Genomic DNA, 13,970 nt, shown 5'->3' with positions numbered 1-13,970 from the left:
CATTGCTATGATTGACAGTGGCAACGGAATAAATCATCTGACCAGCCGACGTCAAAATAGAGCTGTGCATTAAGTGATTGAGACTAAATTCAGACTAACAAAACTACAGCAGCAACAAGTTTGTGTTGGATAAAACTTAAACGATGTAGTTAAATTATTACATTTAAACATTTCAAAATATTGAATGCACTATTTAATTCTTATGCTTCTTTAATTTGTATTTAACAATGTAGGTATTTAAATAATTCAGCATTATAGGCTGTTGTCTGGCCTTATTTATTTATTTTTTTAAATGACAAGTGACTTTGTGACTTCTTGCACTTTATATTCAGTGCGATAAAGTACTAAAATTTGTTGTAATATTTATTTTATTATAAATCAAAAAGCAAGACATGAAAAAAACAGGGAGTTGAAATGGCAGCTGCAGCCAATGAGCCCAAGGGCAAAGTGATTAGGCTATATTTCGTTTAGTTTTTTATTAAGTTAATTTAGGAAAACGTTTGGAGCATTTTTTGTTCGTTAAATACATTTTTGTTTTTTAAAGTAACGACCAAGCGGCCAGCGGCAGTGAGCTGATCATAGCCTGTTATAGGTCATGTCGCGGCAGCACAGTCTCGTGTTGTTTCCACCAGCGAGGCAATTTTTTTCATCACTAGTTGATGGATGTCTACGATATTCAAATAAGGAGAAGCCTAAAACATGAATGAAAAGTGAACCTAAATTTAATAAAGTGAATTTTACTGATGAGAAATAATAAAGGCTTTTAAATTTTATAAGATTTTAAAAATGTATTCATGGCTATGAAGGTAAGATATTGATTATCGAGAATACCATTACGATGTCATTTAAGAGATTAGACTAACTGCCTAAACAGTTACGATAGTGTTTATTTGTCAGCATTTAAATGTACAGTTACGTGTCTGGGTAGCCTACTTTTCTGGGATTACCAGACTCTGCATGTAAATGTAGGCCTATAAGTTCTTTAATAACATAAAACAGTATGTTAATTCCGCTATCATTATTTATGGTGTTGCAATTATTTTGTTTCTCAGTTTCTGATAAGAATGAGGCAGGAGAGGTTTCTGTGAGAGTCTCTAGCACATATATAAAATGAGCTTCACCGGAAGATTATGAGCTCCTAATATATATATATATATATATATATATATATATACACATACAAAAATTTTTTAACTAAAAAGCCATGTGAAAATGACATAATGACAGTGCTGATTGGCTGATGACACCACAAGAACTTTCTCTAGGGACATCCAGACAGCAGTCAGGGACCAATCAATTTCATGCTTTTAAAAGAACTTCAAAAACTCAATGACTGGCATTATAACATTGTGTTACATAACAAACACTGTGTTAGTGATACATTGCCAAGACTAAGCAAAAAGATGATTTTTGCCACCTAACCAAATCTTGACCCCTTTGTTCAATTACAGAATTGATATTATCATTATAATACGCCATATGATACACAATTTGAGTGTATTGTGGAAGAACATGACTGTCCTGCACAAACCCCAGAACTGAACTCCACTAAACGGCTAATCAGAGATGAATTGGAACACCGATTGCAAACCAAAGCCGTCGCTTGAATGGAGCAAAGCTCTGCGTCCATACTCAAACATCCTCTTTCCAGAAGAACAGAAACTGCTCTGGCAGCAAAGGGAGGGATTCATGCTTGTTGCCATGCATACATTTAAATATAGTTCCATTGAATGGCGTAGCATTCAGGTTTGTTTTCACTGGAATTACAGCTCTCTCACACACAAAAGTCACCCATTTGTCAGGAAATAGTGGAGATGATCTTCTGTACAGGTGATTTAACCTAGACAGGACATGAACTAAAACAAGCACTCTTTATAGGGTAAAATGAGTGAAAATAAACTATTACTGATGCACAGCTTGTGACACAACGTCATCCTCTGCATTTTTGGGCATGCTGGTGTTGGCAGGTGTGTGTGTGTGTGTGTGTGTATTGTTCTGCCAGGGCTCCAGGACAACAACAACTTTTATCCTTTTTTTTATTTTACACTGTAAATGTAGCACAGAAAAGGTGCCTTGTCAAAGAAAAGCGCTGATTCTCTGGCACTATCAGCAGAAGGCGGTCAGATTGGTTCATTTGAAAACTGCTTATTCAGACATTCTGCTCCTCTGATGTGCAGCTTTTTGTGTACTCTATAGTTTGGATGTACACATATTAGGACGCAGTCTATGAGTCAGATGTTTTGAGTCGATCCACAAACATAGTTGACAAAATAGCATCGATTATTACAATGTGTAAATGACAGAAAATAGACTCCAGTCAGGCAATGTCCATCTATTTTAATAGTGTTTCTGTCCAGAGTTTTTAGTGTTGTCCAAAGTACTGATGTTGGTACCAGTCTGTACTGAAATTTATAAAATGTGACGATACCAGCATTTCCCGCGAGCATTTTGAGCGCCGTTGTGCAGATTCTCAAACAGCTCTGATTGGCCATTGTGTTCTCGTGCTCAACAGATATGTCTGTGATTGGCAGACATATCTTCACAGATACACAGTAGCGTCTGAAAGCGGATCCCTGATATATCTGCTCATAGACACGGCTTTCAAACGCTGCTGTGTGTATCTGTGGAAGCGCTCGGTACTTTTGACAACACTAGTTTCTATACAGTTCATGGTGGAGACGTGTTATCAATTTAAAGATATGCCCAGTTTTTATTGTTTTATAGGAGACAAAATTCCAGTCATCTATCTGGGTCAGTTTGATTAGGACTTTAATTTTGTAGGAACGGAATGAAATAAATTTTACTCTTATTTAAAGACATTTGAACATATTTCAGGTTACATGAATACAGTGTCATACCTCTTCAGTGAGAGCATCTTTTCAATTTCTGATGTATTTATATTTGCGTGGATGTTTTCATATCTCAATGAAGAGAAAAAATCCTCATTAAAATAATATAATTCTTAAAAATAAAAGCTTATGAACTTTTTTACTATATTTCATTTTTCCTCTTTAAAAAAAAAACCCTGCACTGCTTAATATTTCACAGACTTCTCAAGTGAAATCAAATTCAAATCAAAATCGTATAGCCCAACCAACATGCCCCACATGACAAGGTCAATATTTGTCTTTAAAATATCAAATAATAACCTTTAATATTAAGGTGAGTTTGGGTTTTAAAATGGCATGTGGTGTGACATTAAAAATGTGTTATACTTAAATAATAATACAATAACAATTTTTACAAATATTTTTTTTTTTTTTTACAAATGTCTTAAAATATTTGTATTATATAAAAAGAAATGAAAATGAAAATGAAAATTAAGATTTGTACAATCCTGGTTTATTATCATTAACTAAAACTAAACCCATAAAAAGTACTTGAAATAAAACATTAATAAAAATAAACAAATATTTCAGCTAGTTGACAAGATAGCTTTTCTCACTTTTATTTAGTTTATCTTTAAGTACTAAAATAACTAAACGTTATAAATAAATAAATAATAAATATATAGAATCATATACAAAAACACAACAACATTTCTAAAGTGAAAATTGTAAAAATAAAAAATCGAATTCAAAATATTGTCAGAGATGCTAAAATAAAACTAGTATACGGTCATATATATATGTACATTTATTTATTTATAAATAATGTTGTAATTTTTTACTTGATGGTTACACCACATGACAACTTTTATTGAAAACTGTAGAAAGGTTTTTCCAGACCATATGAAATGAACACGAGCACCGAGTACATTCTGAAGAAACTGGCACACATGGTTAAAATAGATTTTTCCCTTATCTTTATCATGGGCATTTTATATGTCATTGACCCATAAATGGAAATGATTATACAGCAACACGAGACCAGGAAGAAATGATGGGTTCAGTTTGCACAGATCCAGTTGTACTCAATACATTTTACAACATTGACAATAAGTTACTTTTTGAACTTTGGCCTTAATTGTTGTCTTTTTTTTTTGGTCTTGAGCTTGAAGAAAAGAGTTGTTGTGGCAACATTTCAAAGAGCGTTTGTATGATATTATTATTTTGTATTATTATTATTGAAATAACACAGAGAGTGGATGCTGTTAAAGTCCCCAGGTGACTCTGAAAGTGGATGAGGGTGGTGATACAGTGTGTTGTGGGACAGATGGCGGCTGGCTTTGTAGTGATCTTGCTCTGATGTGCCATTCCTGGACCCTGAGGCTGTTTGAACCGCCAAACTAGTTTCGGGAGACCTGATGGGGGACTTACACAAGGCACAATAAGCATCAGGTGTCTGCTCAGTTTGGCAGCAGTGATCCATTTTCAGGTCCATGTTTTTGACCATGGGCCAATACTCTGGAAATGTGACCTACCTGTCCAGGATGACCTTCTGGTATCTGTAGTAGTCATACCTGGCTGAAGAATTTACTTCTTTACTTTTAACCGTGAAAACACAGGGTGTTTATTGACCTTGTCAGGAAGGACACACCTAACCCACATAAATCTGACTCCGCTCTGCCACACTGTCATTGCTCAGATTCAATAACTGCTTTCTTTTACTTGTCGAGATGTAGTAAGCAAGACAGGTTTATAAGACATTATGACTCTAGGCCAGAAAACAGATCTGGAGTAATAAGATCACTTTGCTTGAACTGACAGAAGCTGGAAAATCTGACAGATCATAAAAACTCCATAAAATTGAAATCTGAGTTTTGTGGCTTTTAGTCCATGTCTGTTAGCTTGGGTGTTTCTTTTTACATGTCCTAACCAGTTGCTATATGATGATTCCAGCATTAAGCTATAAGTCTACAAGGTTTGGCAAAAATCACAAATAACAGCCAATCAGAAGGTGGCAGGGGCGGGCTTACTCTGGTAATGCTATCGCATGTCGTAGAAATAGAAATCCTTCCAAAAATTGAATCCCCTGGCACTTGTTGCATATTACTCTCACAGCTGGTTAGGTCAAAAAATTGGCAAAAACCTTTTATTTATCAAGTGTCGCATTGTGTTGTGCCTGGTTAGGATGTAGTATTGTATATAGCAAATTGACAAAATTAAACTTGAGCATAAGTCTGTCATGATTTACATGGATTACATGGTTGTTGTCAAAATTGTCAGTAGCAAATTATATGAGTGCTTTAAATGATCTTTCCTTAAAGGAAATCAAGTTAAATATGAATAAATGGACTACTTGCACTGAGCCTCGTGACACACTTTACTTTACATTACTTTACTTTACTTACTTTGTTTGTCCCTTTAAGGGAAATTTGTTTTTGGCAATACAGGTGAATCTGCATAACGAGATACCCACCCACATCAATAACATATCAGTCACACAGTCGTATCCTTTAAGCTAGAGTTTAACAGCCTTGTAGCCAAAGGAACAAAATAATTTTTATAACTGTTATATCTAGACCTTGGAGTACGTAAACGTCGACCAGATGGAAGTAGTTCGAATTCTGGATAAATCGCATGAGAAGGGTCCAGAGTCATTTTCCTTGCCTGTTTAAAAATAATTTTGTTAAATATCGACTGAAGATTGGGGTAAACCCCCAGACCAACCACTTTCATTGCCGTACGCACCAAACGGTTCAGCTGAGATCTAAGAGTAACTGTCAAATTACCGAACCAGGCCGCTGTACCATACGGAACGATAGATTCAGGCGTGACAAAACAGCAACATGGCCCTCTGAGCAACTCCAAAAAGTCTGAGCCTCCGTAAGAATTACGTTTTTTGTTGCGCCTTTCGACACAGATTTTCCACATGCACCTCCCATGAAAGTTTATTATCAATAAGCAAACCTAAGTATTTGTATGAAGCAACCTGTCTAATGGGCTCGTTAATAATGATAGGTGTGTGGTTGCCTACTAATTTGGGATCAAAATTCATTTCCTCTGTTTTTCCAACATTAATTACAAGTCTGTGTTCTTTACTCCATGTAACAAAGTTAGCAATCACTGTAATGTAATGTTGAATGTCCTCATCTTTATACAGAAGACCAAGAATGGCAGTATCATCTGAGAATTTTACAACAATATTCCCAGGATGGTGACTCCTATATTCATTGGTGTACAGTGTAAATAAGAGTGGTGAACATACACACCCCTGGGGGACACCAATACTAACGGACCTACACTCAGAAAGAGCCAGACTGATTTTGACTTGAGTCCTACCAGTAAGAAATGCATGGAACCATTTGATGCTATATGGATTAACAGCCATGCTATTTAGTTTGGAGAGCATCAGGTGTGGCTACACGGTATTAAAAGCAGAGCTCATATCAAGAAAGAACAGCCTGGCATAAGCCTTGGGATTCTCCAGATGTTTTGAAACATGATGCACCACAGTAAGGATAGCACGGTATTAAAAGCAGAGCTCATATCAAGAAAGAACAGCCTGGCATAAGCCTTGGGATTCTCCAGATGTTTTGAAACATGATGCACCACAGTAAGGATAGCACGGTATTAAAAGCAGAGCTCATATCAAGAAAGAACAGCCTGGCATAAGCCTTGGGATTCATCAGTGCCTTATTGATTTGATAGGCAAACTGATTAGGATCAAGATGGTCCTTAACCTGTTCTTTAAGCTTCCACACCATAATCCTCTCCAAACACTTCATCACAAAGCAGGTTAAGGCGACTGGGCAATAATCGTTATACTCTTGAGGACCAGGTCTTTTTGGAATTGGTATAATAATTGATTTCTTCCAAATATCTGGAATAATATGTAAATCAATGGACCTCTGAAAAATTCCTCCGCAAAGGATTTCAAAATAAAAGTAGAAAGATCATCCGGCCCAGTTGCCTTTTTAATGTCAAGATCTTTAAAAACCTTAACTTCAGTCAAACACATTTGAGGTTTAGATACAGAATCGTCAATCCTAATAGCCCCCAGTACATCACTACAGTCATAACAATTAACATCAAACCTACAGTAAAAATCATAAAGCTCATTTGCCAATGTCTCCTCATTTACAACCTGCATACTTAACCTTTTAGGTATCATATTAGTTATACACCTTACCTTAGACCACAACTTTTTTGGATTTTTACTCCAATCACTATCAGTTAAATCTCTGTAATTCTTACGAGTTTCTCTTTTTTATGAATAAGTTTTCTGAGACGGTTTTAAAAGTTCAGGGTCCCGTTGTTTAAAAGCCAAGCGTTTCTGAGTTATACACTCTTTAACCTCCTTGGTTGATATAAGGCTTGTTATTTGAAAAATGTTTAACCTGTTTAACTGGAATCACAGAATCTACACAGAATTTTACATATGCAGACCTGATTTCATTATGTCTGTCGATATCTGGATCATACAGCACCTCCAAGTCAATACAGAGAAAACAGTTGAAACCTTGACATTTTATTTGTGGATTTAACATTAATAGATGATCTTAAGCAAAAGGCTGTTGCTGCTGCACGCGCTTGTGATTATTGACTATCGCACACTGGATGCGTCATTCTGTACTTGCATTCTCAGATTAAATGTGGCAATCCAAAACAGTGAATCTAATCACCATTCAGGCAAAAGTTCGCTTCAAGAATGACCACACTGCAGACGTGATCTATCGCTAGTAGGGCTGCATGATTAATCGAATGCGATATCTTCTAGTTTCAGCGCGAGAGCGCCCTCTGACCTTTGGATGGAGATTTACTGCTGATCACAGAACCGTGCTTCACTGAAAGATACGCATGACAATCGCAGCTTCTGTCGAATCGCGATCTCGATTCCATTTCGATTTATCGTGCAGCCCTAATCGCTAGCACACCCTGAGCACATGTGAGCTATATCTGCATAATATATCAGCAACATTTTTTTTCAAAATGTTTACACTTTAAGCCTTTATTATTGGCCAATTCCCATAACGTTCCAATAATATCGTGCATCCCTAGTTTTAATCCAACATAAGACGATCTGAGAAAGCTGTGGCTGGTAAACATACGTGATTGTTTCACCACAGGGTGTCAGTGCTCTTAACTAGTAATGGCGATGATACAGTGTGTGTGTGAGATCTGATGAATAAGATCAGAATGAACCTTTATTTATCTATATTAAATATGTTAGTCACTTTTCTGTGTCATTTTTCATTCACAATCATTTCACTGCATGTAATGCCAAAATATGAATATTCAAACTGTTTAAAATTTATTAAATGATTAACTTAGTAAAATTTCTGTAAGGCAGTTACCACACATTCATTCAGCCATTTTAAACACTGGAATAAGAGCACCAACGCAAAATTAGTCATAGTTTTACTACAAAAAACCCCCCCCAAAAAATTGCAATTGTAGTTAAACCATAGTAACCACAAATTTACCCAGGTTTTGCAAATCTAACCATAGTTTAACCATGGTATTTATAGTAAAATTGTGGTTATATAAATGGTAATCAGCATGGTTACTACAAAACTATGGTTAATTTTCCTTAGGGTGTTTATCATTCAAATTCATTTAAAACTGTAAATTCAACAGGTATGAAATCAGAGAAGAGAAAAATACTGTTAATAAGAAGACAGTGCTGGACTGCACTATGTTAGTGGGGAAATATATTTATTTATTATTCAGAATGCACATTTGTAAGGGAAATATATACATTTCAGCAGGTTGAAGATGATTCATATTTAACGCAGAGAATATGATTAATTGTTTTAAAAAAATTGTCAGCAATAAAACGTAGTAATAATCTGCGTTTTCAAGAGAAACTGTCTGTATGTGTGCTAAACACTGACATGAAACTCCCGAGCTGTACTGAGTAGAATGTGCAAGTAGTCCATTGCTTCATAAGGCTTACGTTGTACTTCATTTTTTTAGTACCGACTTGGTACCGAAATACCGGGTCTTTTGACAACACTAACCATGAATAAAACGTTAATCGTATTTGGTAGCCAAAATTCAAACCAAGAAATTGCAGATTCGGTCACACTTTAGTTTGGGAACCAGTTCTCACTATTAACTAACTATAGGGCTGTGCAATTAATTGCATGCGATTGACATGCGCATCTCGTCAGTAAAGCCGTTTCCGTGATTAGTAGTAAATCTCCATCACCTGCTTTCAGATGGAGTGGCTTTTACTACACAGAGCCGTAGTTCACTGACAATTAGGCAATATCGCGTTCATTATCGCAGATTTAATCGCATTTGATTATGAACGCGATATTGCCTAATTGTCAGTGAACTACGGCTCTTTGTAGTAAATGCCGCTCCATCTGAAAGCAGGTGATGGAGATTTACTACTAATCACGGAAACGGCTTTACTGACGAGATGCGCATGACAATCACATGCGATTAATTGCACAGCCCTACTGTTAACTACAACTTTTGCCTCAATAATCTCCTAATTTGCTGCTTATTAATAGTCAGTAAGGTAGTTGTTAAATTTAGGGGATTAAGAGACCTAAAATATGGTCATGCAGAATAAGGTATTAATATGTGCTTTATAAGTACGAATATGCTAGTAATATGCATGCTAATAAGCAACTAGTTAATAGTGAGAACTGGTCCCTAAACTAAAGTGTTACTGCTTTGAGTATACAGATGTACGTAGTAAAGCACTATATAAATGTTGCATCAGTCCAATGCAGAACTGATGCAAAAATGCATAGGGTGACAAGGTGTTTTTAAAATGTGTTCAGATGCATTCAGACGTGGAGACTTGGAGACTTGCACCACAGTCACTCCATTGTTGTATTGGCTGTACTTTGACTTGTTGTCCTGCAGACAGATTTGTGTTCATTCTGGAGTCTGAGTTATGTGATCTGGATAAAGCACCTCTCTGTGTTTTGCTCCATTTATCTTTCCCTCAGTAGTCATTAGTCTTTCTAATGAAGCCTCCCTTAATATGTCTAGCTGCCAAGTTGTTGAATTGCATCAAATGTTTATTTACAATTACACAGTGGACTAAATGTGATTGTTGTGAAGTTTGGCCATACTAATGATAATTTTCATTTTACAGGAAATTTAAATAAATAAAAAAATAAATGACTAAATGAAATAAATCAGCTGAGAAACACCCCTTTGAGATTTGAATTTAGCCTAGTAGTGCTACATTGTGCAGCATTTTGCCGTTGTATTCACCATATGAATTTTAAAGTGAATGGTTATAGGCTTTGTTTTGTTGGTTTACTGTGAGACATCAGCAGACAAACATGACCATTTCTTTGAAAGGTCACATAGCAATTTGTTCCAACCTGTTAGAGAAATTAACTAACATTTATAGATTGCATATAATATTTCAATGTTGTATTGAAAACAAGTACCATCAGACACCAGAAAAGAGTGACGTTATTTAAAGAAAAATTATGTAAACAAAAACTAGGATAATTTGTAATTAATATTATTAATTAATATAATTGATAATTTTGTATTATATAATTTTACATCAGTTACCGAAAGCTCAGATTTTTTATTTTTTATTTTATTACTTTATTTTTTTTATTTAATTGATGAGGCACAGTCAGTTGTATGACTACAAACACTACACAATTTTAGAATGTAATTGTTATATTTGCAAAAAATTTAAATAATTTTTAAAATGTATATATATATATATATATGTATGTATATATATATGTGTGTGTGTTACAATTTCACCACAAAAATTTACATTTCAATGTTTGTGTATATATACTATTTTTCCTGATATATTCTCATTAAACATTGATATTTCTAACTTAGGCAGTAAAACAAATACATCAAACATATGAACACATCTCCATCTACATCAGTGCATCAAGCTAACGTTTTCAGTGATTGTCAGTATTGTAGAGCCCAGTCATCCTCTGTTCTTCTTCTATTGGCATTTCATTCATTCTGCTGTGTTTCTTCCTCAGCGGTGAAATGGATGATGGAAAGCCGGTGTGGGCGCCTCACCCTACGGATGGGTTCCAGCTGGGCAGAATCATTGACATCAGTGCCGATAGTCTGACCATCGAGCCTCTCAACCAGAGAGGGAAGGTGAGGAGGAGCTTCTGCAAGAATACACAGTGTCACATTTAAGGCTGAAACATAGTGCATGCAAGTACAAGTTACACAAGCTGTATTTATAGATTTTTGCATTTAATATGTGTCAGAATGCCAATTAATAATTCAATGGACAAGGGCTCACATGAATGGCCTTCTATGCTCAGTTTTCTTTTATAGGGCAGGTACTGTTATGGCAGATCAACAATTTGAAGAGAATCTTGCTGAACAAGTTGAAGTTGGTTAAACTGTCATCATGTTTATAGCCAGTGTAATAACACATCTGGTTTAAAGGGATAGTTCAACCAAATATGGTATAAAAAAAAAAAAAATGTCATCATTTACTCGCCCTCATTTCGTCCCAAGACTGTATGATTTTTCTTCTGCTGATCACAAAAGAAGATAATTTCAATATTTTTGAATGCTGGTACCTGTTTGTAACTTCCATCGAATGTACAAAAAACAAACAAACAAACACTGAGACATTTCTTGAAATATCTTCTGTTATGTTCCACAGAAGAAAGAAAGTCATAGAGTTTCTGAACAACATGAGTAAACGAAGACCGGATTTTATTTTTTTGGTGAACAATCCCTTTTATAGTACCCAAGTAGTTCTGTTGCTCCGTTATTACTGCATTAATGCAAAAACTCATGTTAAGTATCTACAAAAGGACCATGCTCTTAAAATGTGTTGGCTGATCATTTAGACCTGCATATTTGTTTGTTTTTTTCGATGGCCTAACAAGCTGTAAAATCATTATTCTGACATCAGAGGGTTTAAACTGTAGAATAGGGTTTATTGAGAGATATTAATGAAACAGTGAATGGCAGTCATATAAAAATCTGTATTTCTCAGTTTTAATGTAGTGCAGTTATTCCCCACTGGTTTTATTTCAGATTTCAGTGGGAAAAAATGCACAGTGAGTTATGAAGATATGACAATTGCTTTCACCTCCTTCAATGGATAATAAAGAATATACTGTGTGGGTGTTCCTAGATTTAAAGGCACAATATGTAAGATTTTCGTAATAAAATATCCAAAAACCACTTGCACAGTGTTATATACAGTATTTCATGCAGTTGTGCACTTACATTATCCCAAGAGTTCCCAAGGATTTGTAAATCCAGAGAAATGTCAGTTTTAAATAATGGCTCATCCTTGTGCTGGGCGGTATACCGGTTCATACCAAATACCGGTGTTTATTTTTGTTATGATATGAATTTTTTTAATACCGCAATACCGTAATAGTATGTCGCTTAAACAACGTTCGGAACGCTTTTCACTGTTGCACTGTGGTGAGGGGACTTTTGACAATATTCACTCATTATGACAGTAAAATAGGGCATTCTAAGTCAATATACTGCAGTATTTCCTCTCTCAATCAGGAGAAAATATGGTTAACACCCGGTCATGCATAAAAAAAAAATACCGTCATGTACCGTGAAACCGGTATAATTTTGAAAAATACCGTGATGTAAATTTTTGGTCATACCGCCCAGCACTAGCTCATCCCTGTTCATTGTCGCCTATCAAAGACGTAATATCCGCGCTATCGGTTTCCGCTTTTAGAAACTATGGCAACACACGTGGACGAAAATGCTGCTGTATAGTTAAACTAAATCCATTACGGCTGTCGCAAATAAAATGAAAATGAAATGAAAAGTGATGATTCTTTTTACGTGTTTTTACAGTGTTGTGCATTATAACCAATCACACACGAGTCTGTTGAGCTTATGAACGCAGCGGCCAATCAGAGGTGTTCAGATTAATCATCGCTGAAACGCCGGAGTTTTGTTGATTGTGCGCGCTCACTGACTGAATTCTGCTCTCTCGCGAATTCTCTCATCATAAACAACAAAGTGCAGATGTACGTATGATGTTGATTCATTCATCAAACAGTGTATAGATAGCTTTACTGATTATAAGGGGAGTTTTTTTTTTAGAGTGCTTAAACTTTGGAAGGTACAGGTAATAACATTTTATTTTTATTTTTATTTTTTTTCATCCGTGAACATGATTCTGACATTTCTGGATGGTGAAAATGACATCTCCCATCATTCCACTCTCCTTCATAGCATCGTCAAGCTTTGCCTTTGTTATTGTTTTGAAAATGCGACCTCTAGCAGCGAAAAGTTACATATTGTGCCTTTAAAAAAAGCTTTTGACACAATTGATTATGGCTGATTAATGATTAAACTGGAGAGATATGGTATAAGAGGAAAAGCCTTTTCTCGGTTAAAAAGTTACCTTGATGACAGATATCAATTTGTACAAAGAAATTGTTAAATCAGATCTAATGAAAATCACTTGTGGTGTTCCACAAGGCCCGGTGCTAGGCCCCAAATTGTTTGTACTGTATGTAAATGATATTTGTAAAGTGTCTAAAATATTAAAAATGGTTTTGTTTGCTGATGGCACAAATTTATATTGTACAGGGAATAATTTGGAACAGCTTCTGAATACAGTGGAAATTGAACTGATGGTCTTTAAAAATGGTTTGATGATAATAGACTTTCATTGAATTTAAGTAAAACAAAGTTCATAATATTTAGTAATCGACAAAGTAATAACAAAACGAAAATTAGCATTAATAATGAGGAAATAGAAAGAGTGTATGAAAATAAATTTCTGGGTGTTACAATAGATCATAAATTATGTAAATAATATAATAAAGTATATAATAATTTACTTCTAAATTGTATCCAGAGGTTGTTCGAAATAAGAGAAAGCCAGTATAAACTGAGAGGAATGTATATGTTTAAAAAAATAAGGGCAAGAACTACTATAAGAAATAGATGTATATCTGTCAATGGGGTAAACTTATGGAATAATTGTGATAAGGAATTAAAAATATGTCATTCACTTTGTAAATTTAAGAAAATGTTTCAAAACAAGGTGATACATAATTATATTATATATACAGTGGTGTGAAAAAGTGTTGGCTGATTTTTTATTTTTTTGCATGATAAGGAATTAAAATGATGTAATTCACTTCGTACATTTAAGAAAATGTCTAAAAA

General features: G+C 35.0%; 1 protein-coding gene across 1 annotated transcript in view; it reads left to right on the top strand.

Annotated features, from left to right (window-relative positions):
* LOC107707325 (unconventional myosin-VI-like) overlaps positions 1-13,970 on the top strand; it is a 50,065-nt gene that overhangs the window by 8,512 nt on the left and 27,583 nt on the right. The window contains exon 2 of the mRNA XM_016511312.1: positions 10,820-10,943. Coding sequence (XP_016366798.1) covers positions 10,827-10,943 — 117 coding nt within the window. The 5' untranslated portion in view covers positions 10,820-10,826. The remainder of the gene's footprint in view (positions 1-10,819; positions 10,944-13,970) is intronic.

This window comes from Sinocyclocheilus rhinocerous, unplaced genomic scaffold, assembly GCF_001515625.1.
Source record: "Sinocyclocheilus rhinocerous isolate Xijiao unplaced genomic scaffold, SAMN03320098_v1.1 scaffold1677, whole genome shotgun sequence".
Classification (NCBI taxonomy): Eukaryota; Metazoa; Chordata; class Actinopteri; order Cypriniformes; family Cyprinidae; genus Sinocyclocheilus; species Sinocyclocheilus rhinocerous.
This window is presented reverse-complemented; position numbering and strand designations above follow the sequence as displayed.